A 13207-nucleotide genomic window follows, 5' to 3' on the forward strand; every position below is an offset into this window, starting at 1 on the left:
AATCAAACTACAAATCTTTGAAGACATTTCTCTTCAACATAGCCTACAAAAACAATCCTTGATGAATCATACTACTCCATACATCACCCAAACGCTCTAAAACACTTCGACACGACCTTACCCATTACCTTCTAATTAATTCCTCTTTTACTTCCAATTTATTACCGACTGTATCTAACACTATGTAACGATCATACCAAATTAACACCCTGTAAGCCACATTGAGCCTGCAAAAAGGTGGGATAATGTGGGGTACAAATGCAATAAATAAATAAAATCATAAACTTGAAGGTTAACTATAGAACTAACATTTTACATTAAATAAATTATCTCAATTAAAAACACAAAGGGGCTCATTTTCAAAGCACTTAGCCTTCCAAAGTTCCATAGGAGGCTAAGTGCTTTGAAAATATGCCTCAAAGTAAATTTTCAATGTGCTCAGTAAAACAAATATTGAAAAAATTGGGTCAAATATTCATACACTGAGTCCAATATACTTACAGACATAGTATAGGTTGGCCATAGGTGGCCCCCAAATATTGAACTGGTCCTCCTCCCTCACTTCCAATATGACTTCCTTACACTTTGACCCCCCCCCCCCCCCAAAAGAAAAGTAAGCAGGCAGATTATATCTATGACCATTTCTGAAAGATTTAAATCAGTATGTCTCAACTCAGTCCTGAGCCAGACCCAGCCAATTGGAATTTCAGAATATCCACAAGAAATATGCATGATATAGATTTGCATACAAAGGAGGCAAGGTATGTAAATTTATTTCATGCATATTCACTGTGGATATCCTCAGTGGCGTTCCTAGGGGGGGGCGATGGGGGCGGTCCGCCCCGGGTGCACGCCGCCGGGGGGGGGGTGCCACGCGCGCCTGTCCTCCGTTGTTCCATGCTTCTTCTCTGCCCCAGAACAGGTTACTTCCTGTTCCGGGGCAGAGAAGAAGCATGGAACAACGGAGGACAGGTGCACCCGGCGGGGGGGGGGGGGGTTCCTTTGCGGGGGTGTCCTTTCGCCAGGGGGGGTCTGCGCTGCATCGGGGGGGCGCTGCACCCGGGGGGGCGGGGTGCATTGACAATCCGCCCCGGGTGCCAGCCCCCCCAGGAACGCCACTGGATATCCTGAAAACCTGACTGGCTAGGTGTGCGCTGAGAACTGGGTTGAAAGTCACTGGTTTTAATAATGTTTCTCTTCAGTTTATTGCTATTTGAGAAACTATTAGATTATGTAATAGTTTTGGATGATAAGTTTAATTTAGTCATGTGATTGTAAGCAAGATCATAAATTCAAAAGAGTTTCAAATTTGTGTTAGTAGTAAATTTGTGATATACTGAGAGTTATATCTACTATAAAATGACTAGTACCTTACTTTTGGGGTTTTGATTTTAGATTTCAATACTCATCTTTCTAACTCCAAGCTCAAGGAAAGTTACAGTCAGGTACAATAGACACATAGGACTAAATTCTATAAATGGCGCCAAGAAATCATTGCTGAAAAATGTACGTACTGAGCGCTATTCTATGAAGGATCTGCGCCCTTTATAGAATAGCAGCTAAGCTTATAAACAGCACCTAACAAGGTGCTGGAAATTACGCCTGCTGAAAGCAGGTGTAAATGCCAGTGCCTAAGTTAGGTGCCCATTGGGTCTAATCTGGAACAATATATGCAAATTATGGGAACCCCCTTGAATGTACACTCTATAGGATTTCCACGAGCATCGTTATAGAATACGATGCACACATAAATCCCAGTTAAGGCCAAGTAACACCAATAATTGGTTGTTAGGAGCCAATTGTCACTGATAGGCTCATTAATCAATTAATTTGCATATATAAATTGACAATGTACACTGATTTGCGCACACAAATTTAATCACCATATATAGAATCTGGGGGTTAGCCTCCAGCCTCAGAGATTACAATGTAACCCCCACCCCCCCCCCCCACCCCTGTTTACTAAGCTATGCTAGCCGACATAGCCCATTCACTTTGGATGAGTTGTGTCGGCATTGATGCGAGGCCTAGTAAACAAGGGGGTAAATTGGTACCTGGGGCAATGAAGGGTGACATGACTTTCCCATGGTCATAAAAAGCATCAGTAAGAGAAATAGGGTTTGAACCTACTTCACTTGTTCCCAGCCCACTGATCTAGCCACTTATTTGTTCCTCCACTCCAAGATACAGTATAGTTGACGGAATTCCAGAAATAATAGATTTGAGCACTATACCTTTTGAAGAGATGTCTATTTCTTTCCATACTAAATAGAAATCTCAAAGCTCTAAAAGCATAATACTGAAAAATAAAGGGAAAAAAATTTATCCTCAGAAGGTGAATGCATATATGTAAAAGCTCTTTGACAGTATTCAGAATGGAAGGGAAATGAATGCAGAGAAAGGGAAGAAATAAAGGGATTTCAAACTCTTGATAATCCATTTTTATTCACCAATTTTTAGTCATATGAAAGAAGATATTGAAAGACCCGCTGAGGAGATAAGATGACTTGCTAATTTAATTTGACTATCATTATTTGAATATTCATCTGAAGCTAGCAGGTATGAATGTGCCTTTTGTGGGAAATTACATAGAACATTTTAGCAAATACCCTCTGCTTCATTTTGGTTAAAATGTATTGCATAACTTAAGGAAGAGAATGGGGCAATCTGGGAGTGGAGCCAAATGTTATTTGGATATCCCCAATATTCAGCACTATCACATTAACTTTAACTGGGTAAGGAGGACCACATTTAAGTGCCCTAACATATTTAGCTATATATTTTAGAGTGTAGCAATTCAGCCAGCAGCAGTCAGTGATATTTTCACTGCCACTGGCTTTCTGCCTAGATGTTCAGTGCTGGGCTATGTGCAGACAGCCGGCACTTGTTTGGGTAAGGGCCAATATTCAGTCTTTAACTGGAAGGTTAAACCAAAGATAGGACTTTTTTATGTGACCCTATTTGTCCAGTTAGTTTATCTGGTTAAGGACTGAACATCAACATTTAACTGGACAAATGACAACTCCATATCCTTCCATCCAGCAATTTTCCCGTGATCTCTCCCGCTATCCGAGATAGTGCTGTTGAATATCCCCAGTTAGGCAGCTGAGCACCATTTAATCAGTTAAGAGCATCTCCTACCAAGTTAAATGCTTTAGATTATCAGCCCCCAGAAGTTTAGAAAGGCATATTCAATAGTCCAACTTAACCAAACAAGTCAGCCAAAAATCCACTCATAGTTAAGGTAAGTCATCTAAGCGGATTTCTCATCAACAACTATCAGCCGCTAGGGACCAAAGTACTAAGCAATATTAAAACTGGCTGTTAATCACATTGATGGCCAATTTTAATGTCGATGTCATTTCTCACCTAACTCTGCAATAAATGTTCAGCCAGCAGGAGGGAAGACTAAGACCCCCTGTCAGTTAAGTATAAGTAGGCTTCAATGGGGCTATGGTATTTTAAGTTTTGCTGATATGGAATGGAAGAATTGCAGGAGGCAATTCCATATCTCCATATCTTCCATATCTCTTTAAGTTAAGCAACAGGGGGGGGAAGATAGCAGGGCACATCCTGGAATCAGCACCCTACTGTTCAGAACAGTCAGAGGGATATGAACATTGCAGAGGCTAGCAGAACCACCCATGCAGCTTTTTGAAAAAGAAGAAGGGAGGTAAGAGTGTGTGGCCTCACACTTTTATTGTTATGGTAAATAGGACTCAGCTGACTAGCTCTGATTTTCAGTGTTAGCCAGATACATTTAGGTAATCAAAGGTTGACTGTCCTAATCATAAACAGTTAAATATAAACTGTGGAGATTTAGGGAGATTTTCAGTCAAACTTCTATTTGATAATTTTAACTGTAAATCAACTTAATTTAGTTAGCCATAATTTAGCAATATATTAGGGGCTCAGCCTTTTTGTAAATTACCCTTTATATTTCTTTTTTTTTTTATCTTTATTTTTATTTCACATTTTTTTTGTTGTAACTTGAAGGCCATAAAACTCAAGAAATTCAAAATTATAAATGTGCTTTCTAACCGAATGGCAAATCAAAAGATCCTAAGTTATATAAGGAAAGCAAACTTTTTTAAATTTAATATAATCCTAATTTAATATCATATGAAATCTTTACAAGTATAATTTATGTTTTCATGATATCACAAGTGGTTTTCTATGACATCAATACACAATTTATAGTATCATCTATAAAATTATAATACAATAGAAATACTTTCTTTATCTGTTACCTGTAACAAGTTGGCTTTCCCCTTCATTGAACTTGTTTGCTTGCTTGGTAAAATTAGCTTTCCTATTACATAGATACCATTTTCCTGAAGAGTTAAAATTAAAGCATGTTAAGGTTTCTGGTCATCATGAGCACATCAATGTAATGAAATTGTATTGTATTTCTTATACAATTGCAATACAAAATAAAAATCAATAGCAAGGCTAGCTTGATTTATGCGTAAACTTCAGTGATGTGGGCACCACCAAATTCAAGGATGAAGATGCATTACAAAGTATCTCAGACACAACATGGAGTTTTCAGAAGAATTTTGAGAAGTAGAGCAGGAAGCTATGTCAGCACCTTCCTAACATAAGTTAGATCATGAGGCACCCTTGCAAAGTGTTCAGTAATCGTTAGTCTATATCTTTTACATACATTACATTCAACCTCAAAAGAAAAATATTTGATTAATAATTAGTACATGTTTAATGTGCTCAATGGTGAAAAGTATGCATGTACTTTTCACTCAGCAGAAACTGCAGGAAAGTGTGTACATTCAATTTCAAAATTACCCAAGGATATGAACCCACACACATTTACACCTGCTAATTTGGCCAGAGCTAAGAGAATAATAAAGAGGGAATTTCCCTACCTGGTGCCTGGATGAGTAAGAGCTGAGTAAGAGGCAGAGTCTAGTGATATTAGCCATGCAAATCAAAGAAATAAAAGAAAGAACTGCTGTAGACTAAGTCCCAGAGACCTAGCCAGAGCTAAGAGGAAATAGAGGTTTCCTTACCTGATGCCTGAATGAGTATAAGCCAAGTGAGAGGCAGAGCCTAGTAACATCAGCCACTCAAGTCACACTCTCATATTTAAAAAAAAAATAAAGAATTGTCATAGACTATAAGTGACAGGTAAGCACCAGAGGTCCTGCCTCATCATCCTGTAAGCTAAGAGGAAAAGAGGGGGGGGGGGGGGTTCTTTACCTGGTGCCTGGATAAGTAAGAGCCAAGTAAGAGGCAGAGCCTAGTGGTATTAGCCACTCAAAGCACACTCCAAGATATATAAAGAACTGCTGCAGAATGCAGCCATAGACACATAACCAAAAGGCCATGACCAAAGATGAACACCACTTTGGGGCCTCTTTGCAGATCTGGAAGAGATGCGAGAGGAATTGCATAACTTGGAGGAGGATTTAGTGAGTCTAGAGCATAGGTTCTTAACAAGTGGCATGTGTACCCCAAGGAGTATTCGAGACCTCTGCAGGGGGTATGTGGCTCATCTTGAGAAGCTATGCAGTACCTTCCTCACCTTCATCTCCACCGCTGCTGCTATTTCCCCCTGACTAGGTTAGGAACTGGTTGAGTGGAAGGGAAAGGTGATAGAAGGTAGTGGTAAATGGAGCTCATTCTGAGGAAAAGGATGTTACCAGTGGTGTGCTTCAAGGTTCGGTTCTTGGGCTGGATCTTTTTTTTTAGTATTTTGAGATGTCTTTATTGTAAACCAAAAAGCAGGAGTTGTTACAAAGCAGCAAAATATAAAACAGAACAAAGTCACATTTCATCAACAGAAGAAAAAAACACACTGAGAGATATATAAATGATGGCCCCAGCCAAGGTTAGAATAGTAGAACATTTAACAGTAGAACTTCTAAACACTTTTTCCTTTTCCAAAAAGAGAAATACCCACCTGTCCTAACCCCACCCCCAAGCAACCAGGAGTCCAGGATATAACAGCACAAGTGAAAAGTCGGTCCCAATCATTAAATTGAACATTTCTCAGGAAAGGTTCTCAAATGTCCGCCCACTTAACTAAAGTATGGTGACAGATAGCTACAAAGAGCTCCATGTTACAGATATACCAAAGTTTATTAAGCCATTTTACAGAGGATGTGTTTCCAGGAGCCTCTGCCCAGGAGGGAAGAGTTAGGGTGGCTGTTGTACTTGGTGATTTAATTATTAGGCATGTAGATAGCTGGATTGCTGGTAGACATGAAGATCACCTGGTCACTTGCCTGCCTGGTGCAAAGGTGACAGACCTCATAGTCACCTAGACAGGATTTTAGATAGTTCTGGGGAGGAGCCGGATGTCTTGGTACATGTGAGTACCAATGATATAGGAAAATGTGGTAGGGAGGTTCTGGAAGCCAAATTTAGGTTCCTAGGTAGAAAGCTGAAATCCAGATCCTCCGGGGTAGCATTTTTGGAAATGCTCCCCATTCCACGCACAGGACTCAAGAAGAAGGCAGAGCTCCAAAGTATGAATGAATGGTTGAGACGATGGTGCAGGGATGAGGGATTTAGATTTGTTAGGAACTTGACAACAATCTGGGGTAGGGAGAGCCTGTTCCAAAAGGATGGGCTACACCTTAACCAGGATGGAACCAAGCTGCAGGAATCAACTTTTAAAAAGGAGATAGAGCAGCTTTTAAACTAGAAATTGGGGGAAGGCCGTCACTCAAAAGTGCATGGTTCGGAATATGCTATCTTTAAAAGATATCACCAAAACAGGGAAGGTAGAGCATCCAGATAGTGAGGTTGCAAAGTAAACCATAGTAGATCAGATTTTATATCAGCTCTGGAGTAAGTACACACAGGAAATCCAATACATTAGCATTTAATTTTAAAAAAGAAGACTATGATAAAATGAATGGTCAAAAAAAAAAAAAAACTTAGAGGAGCAGCTGCAAAGGTCAAAAATTTACATCAGGCATGGATGCTATGATAGAGGAGAAATGAAGGACAAACAACAACCGGCATGGTTAAAAAGTGAGATGAAGGAAGCTATTAGAACTAAAAGAAAATCCTTCAGAAAACAGATTCAACTTAATCAGAAACAGCATAAAGAATGGCAAATCAAATGCAAAACACTGATATGGAAGGCAGAGAGAGACTTTGAAAAGAAGATTGCATAAAAGGCAAAAACACAGAATAAGTTTTTTAGGTACATTAGAAGCAAGAAGCTGTGAAAAGAACCAGTTGGACTGCTAGATGACTGAGGAATAAAAGGAGTAATCAGGGAAGACAAGGCCATAGCAGAGATATTAAGGTGTCCTTTTACTAAGCTGCGGGAAAAAGGGCTCTGGCACTGGTATAATTTGCCTTGTGCATTATTTTTGGTTTTATGTTGCCAGCAAAAAACTCAAGTCATGACTCACTTTTATACCTTAAGATCTAAAAGCAATAACATAAATGCTTATGTTAAAAACTGTGATGCTCCTTTTGAAAATCCAAATTCCAATTCAAGTTCAAAATTTTATGCATGCATTTCAAATTTGTTCTTATAGTCACAACGTGTGGAAACAGATTTGTTCTCTTACCCATGTGTATACATACATACATACATACATACCTCCCTAAGCAAAAAAAGGCATACGGTACCACTTTCCTTTTTACATCACTCATATATACTTATCATTATAACAGGTTTAGTTAGGTACATAAACACTTTTGCACTTGTCTTTCTTAGGTATTACACAGACTTTTTCATTATACATATATGCTCTTACCTGTGATATCTACACTTCATTTTTCCTAAATAATGGGTTTTTTTGTGTATATGTTTTGTTAGGCCACAACTATGTAGTCAGCATTATGTAGTAGAAAGGTTTAATGTATTTTTCTATCACAAAATCGAGTGTTTTCATATCATAATGTATATGCATATGCTTGTTGGTACTAACACTTGTTTCAGCATTTATATCAATACTTACATAATTCACACTGATTGTGTTTATTTCACTGATCAGGTGGGAAGCAATTAGTTGCTAAGAGACTGATTGAGGGGGACCCTGGCTCAGAGCTACTCTCCCCCCTCCCATCTCCTCTGCTCATTATCTTATCACTGAAACCTGATCCAGTACTGATCTCAACAGCTTAAAAGGCAGACACTCTTTCTAAGTCAGTGAAGAGAGGGGAGCAAAGATCAGTAGCCCACAGGGAAAAGAAACCAAAATGAATACCTTCAAACTACTCCTAATAATCTACTCCTTAACACTGATCCACTTAACACTAACCACCCCTCTTATAGAAAGTAACATTATAGGTATACTATACAATCATCAACGACTGATCAGATACACCACACCTCAACAAACTGGCAACAACTTAAACAAAGGAAGACCACCAACATGCAGACAACCACCACAGAATGCATAGAAGGGTCCAAACAAACTCACCTCAACAAAGAAACGACAACTAATAAAAGTCCACACAATGCCAAACTTAGAAGACCCATTCCAAACAATCCAAGTGGGCTACATCAATGCCAGATCCACAGTAAACAAAACAGCAATACTAACAGACTGGATCATGGCAGAAGACCTTGACCTACTCTTCATCAATGAAACCTGGATCCATGACCAAAAGGACCCCATAAATCTAAACCTATGCCCTCCAGGATACAAAATCAAACACTGGACCAGAAAGGAAAAGAGAGCGGAGGCATAGCACTAATCTATCAATCCCACTTTACCACCAAAACCACTGCCGAGTCCATGACACCTCAACTTGAAATGGCCTCAATCAGAATCCACAACAAAACGCTTCGCAATAATTTGAATTGTGTCCTATTTTACAGACATCCAGGTAATTGGAACGAAAGCCAGACTAACTTCATTGACTTCATTTCAAACACATGTGTAACCAATTCCAATGTACTAGTAATAATTCGACATGGTAAACCACAATATATTAATAAGAGTACTAGATAAGTTCGGGATTGGTGGAAACATACTTAGCTGGATCAAGGGTTTCCTAACCACAAGGACATACCAAGTAAAATCAAACTCAAACATATCACCACCATGGAAAGCAGACTGCGGATTACCACAAGGATCACCGCTATCACAGATCCTCTTCAACCTAACGATGACCCCCACTAGCCAAGTCCTTATCCAACCAAGGCCTTAACCCCTTCATCTATGCAGATGATGTCACAATGTACATTCCTAACAAATCTAAACTGACAGAAATCACTAACGAAATCAAGATCAACTTGAACATCATGGACTCTGGGGCAAATGCATTTCAACTAAAACTCCAGAAAGAAAAAACACACTGTCTTATCCTCACATCCCAACACAGTGCGGACAACCCCACAATTATCAACACCCCAGATTACACCCTCCCTATCTCAGACAGCCTGAAAATCCTCGACGTTACATTGGACAGGAACCTAACACTAGAGAGCCAAGTGACATCCACAACAAAGAAAATGTTCCACTCAATGTGGAAACTCAAACGCGTGAAACAATTCTTCCCGAGGGAAATATTTTGCAACCTGATACAATCAATGGTACTAAGCCATTTAGACTACTGCAATGGAATTTATGCGGGATGCAAAGAACAAACATTAAAGAAACTTCAGACTGCTCAAAACACGGCAGCTAGGCTTATCTTTGGAAAAACGTGATTTGAAAGCGCAAAACCCCTCCGCGAAAAACTACACTGGCTCCCAATCAAAGAATGCATTGCTTTCAAAATCTGCACTCTGGTTCACAAAATAATCTACGGTGAAGCCCCGGGATACATGACAGACCTGATCGACCTACCAACTAGAAACACATCCGAATCAACACGAAGATACCTAAATCTGCACTACCCAAGCTGCAAAGGACTAAAATACAAATCAACTTATGCATCCAGTTTCTCCTACATAAGCACACAACTGTGAAACGCATTACCAAAAGCCTTGAAAACTACGTACAACCACCTAAACTTCCGGAAAAAACTAAAAACGAACCTGTTTAAAAAGGCATACCCTACCAATCCAACATAAATGCCTGATCTCTGCAACACAACAAAACTAAAGTATGTAATGGACATAACACAACTCTTCTGTTGTACGATTCCCTAATGTGGCTGTGCCACATGAACTTTATCTTACCACAATATCACTTTGTATTTGTTTACACCGGATTCTGCAAACACCTCTCCGGTACTATGTAAGCCACATTGAGCCTACAAATAGGTGGGAAATGTGGGATACAAATGTAACAAATAAAAAAATATATTCTAAGTGATACATGTCTCTTATGCTTGACTCATATATTGTTGTTACTTGATATGATAAGAGATAAGGTTTTCTCCATTGTATGGTTATACTTATAGTACATATACAACTAGCATAGTGCAGTTTATCTATATTTTAAAAGGTAAACCAACTATTATTATATTGTGTGAAACTTTAATTTTGTTTGCATTGTCATAATATATATTAGGTTAAGTTACTATGGGGCTCATTTTCAAAAGAGAAAAACATCCAAAAAGTGGCATAAATCTGCATTTGGATGTTTTTCTCACCAAAACGTCCAAATTGGTATTTTCGAAACCAATTTTTAGAAGTTTTCTATAAAGTCCATCAGAAGCCCATTCCCACTTATATTCCTTAGGGCATCATTGTCTAACCACTACCAAATCAGATTTCAAAAGCCAAGATTCTGTAACACAGAAAACATCTACATTGTATTGTAAACTTAGATTATGGATTAACATAGTTTTATTATGTACTGATCTGGCATTTAACAAACCAATTTTAATACCAGCATTATGATATACATTATATTTAAGATTTTCAATGCTGAAGTCACCCCTGAAAAATGTTTATAAAGTCTGGGATAATTGACAAGATCACCATAATGACTTCTTTCCATAACTACCTCAATTGGCCTATAAAAACACATTTTCAACAATAAACTGAAATACGTCAAAAGTAAAAGCCTCTCTAAACAATGAATAATAATACAAAACATAACATATAGTCAAGCTTCTAAAGGCATATACAAAGAAGCATAAAAAGGCGAGTACAAAGGGGTGTGCCCCTTTGGCACTCCCCTTTGGCACAACACCTGAGGCACAACGCCTCAGCGCTCGGTGTCTCTTTAAACTCATGGAAGTGACATCAGCAATTGGCAAAACTCGCTCCCACTCCAAAAGTTCTCTGTCACAGTTGGAGCAGATGGTAAACAGCAAGCAGGAGACACATGGCAAAGCTCACCGCTTCTTCATTTCTGCAAGGTGAAAATCTGGAATGCAGCTGTAGTCACAGGAAGAGAGAAAGTGATCTGGAGAAAGTTTCTGTGCTATAGAAGTGAAGTTTCTGCATGTGATGGGGGAGGGAGAAGAGAAATAAACCCCTCCAAAAATGCCCTAATACATTTCCATGGGATAAGCAGTTCCAACAGCTGCACTATACATTTACTGATCTACTGTAACACAATGATAAAGGAATTGCACCTTTCACACTGCTTTCCACTTTCATCTCATTTTCTAATGGTTTATGATCACAGACATACAGAAAGCACACATATGAACATACAAACACACCCAACCACCAACACCCCACACCTCCTTATGCATTTATATACAGATGGGTTGAAAAGAATTTAATGAGCCATACTCTTCATGCTTCCCTACTTGTTATTGGATTCATTTTTTATTCCAGTTTTATTAACTAAGGGACCTTTTCACAAAGGTATGGTAGGCTCTACACACGTGTAGCGCATGCCAAAATAAGATTACCGCCAGGGGGGCATGCTAGCCTGGCGGTAATTTTGGATTTGGCTTGTGCCATTACCACCGGGACAAATTATTTTTTTATTTCCTACCATGTGCGGTGTTTCCGGCATTAATCGGCAGTTGATGTATGCCAACTGGTCACCACCAATGGAGTGCATGAGCCCTTACCATTAGATCAATGGGTGGCATTAAGGGCTCAGGCCATAAATAGGTGCACTGGTTTCAATTTTACCACAGGCCCTTTTCCTAGCCCATTGAAAAAAAAAGCCTTTTTTCCCCAGACATGGTAAAAAAAAAACAGCCCGGCATGCACCAAAAACACACACCCACACTACCGCAGGCCACTTTTTGCCACGGCTTAGTAAAAGGACCCCTTAGGTTAAAAAATGGAGGTATCTGTTTTTAAAACTCTCCTTCTCCAAACTTCTGTGTAATGCCTACATATGGATTTTGATATCGATGTGCACAATAATGTCCTGAACAGTGACTAATTAGGGGAAAAAGAGGCATTTTAATTTTGTTCATTGACTTACCTGTCATCTGCATTAAATAAACTATTTTGCCTGTATCGCAGTTTTAAAGTTAAATTTTAAAATCATTTAGCTTACTTTGTTCCTCCTTTTCTAAGTTCTTTCCCATAGGTAGAATGGATAAAAGTCTTAAGCACTTAGGCCCTTTATCAGCTAACAAATGTTTAATTTAAAAAGCATCATGCTGTTTCACCAATTCTGCAAGGAGTATAAACAACTGCATGTATCCAGTCAGAGAATCATAAATATTACTGTAATAAGCAAGAACAATACAATACCTGAACTACTTGGTAAGCATTTGTGTCATTGAGCACCAGCTCAGTCAGGGCAGCACAGCAGGCTAAAAGAAAGAAGTGTATGTATGAAGGCATAGATCACAGATATGCAAGAATCAAATGTATCACTACAATATTTACTGATCAATCATTCATAGTGGCATAACCACTTTACAGCAGATTGCGACAGAGGTGGAATGCGATTAACTAACATATGGTAACAGAAAAGGAGAAAAGAAACAGTGCCTTTTTCTTTTTGGTCCCGTTTCTCTGGAACAATTTGCCATTAGATATCCAGAGCTAATTTAAAACCTACCTGTTTACTATTGCATTTTATACTTCCTAACAATGTGAGATGGACAGCGGCAGCAGATATGAGAGATCTAAATGATAGGTCTAAATTATTTTAATTTTGTCCTTACTTTGAATGTATCTATTTCTTATGTGAGGATGTACTCTTTTCCTATACTGATATGCAGTTCACTTTCTGGCTTTATATTATTTATCTCGATTTTACTTTTGTAAATCACCTAGACTTCTTTTCTCCAAATTTGGAGATACATCACATTTTAAAATAAGCATAAACAAACATTCTGGATTACTTTTTGTTGTATTCAGTAACAAACCATTTGTAGGTGAACTTGAGGGGCTGAA

At 38.8% G+C, this 13207-nt stretch overlaps 1 protein-coding gene across 3 annotated transcripts in view; it reads right to left on the bottom strand.

Moving 5' to 3' along the window:
• NEK10 (NIMA related kinase 10) overlaps positions 1-13207 on the bottom strand; it is a 487142-nt gene that overhangs the window by 309081 nt on the left and 164854 nt on the right. For all 3 annotated transcript variants that reach the window (XM_030205786.1, XM_030205778.1, XM_030205768.1), the window contains exons 14-16: positions 12557-12618; positions 4251-4334; positions 2235-2299 (exon numbers count right to left, since the gene is read on the bottom strand). In XM_030205786.1, coding sequence (XP_030061646.1) covers positions 2235-2299; positions 4251-4334; positions 12557-12618 — 211 coding nt within the window. The remainder of the gene's footprint in view (positions 1-2234; positions 2300-4250; positions 4335-12556; positions 12619-13207) is intronic.

The sequence above is a fragment of the Microcaecilia unicolor genome, chromosome 1 (genome assembly GCF_901765095.1).
Source record: "Microcaecilia unicolor chromosome 1, aMicUni1.1, whole genome shotgun sequence".
Taxonomy (NCBI): Eukaryota; Metazoa; Chordata; class Amphibia; order Gymnophiona; family Siphonopidae; genus Microcaecilia; species Microcaecilia unicolor.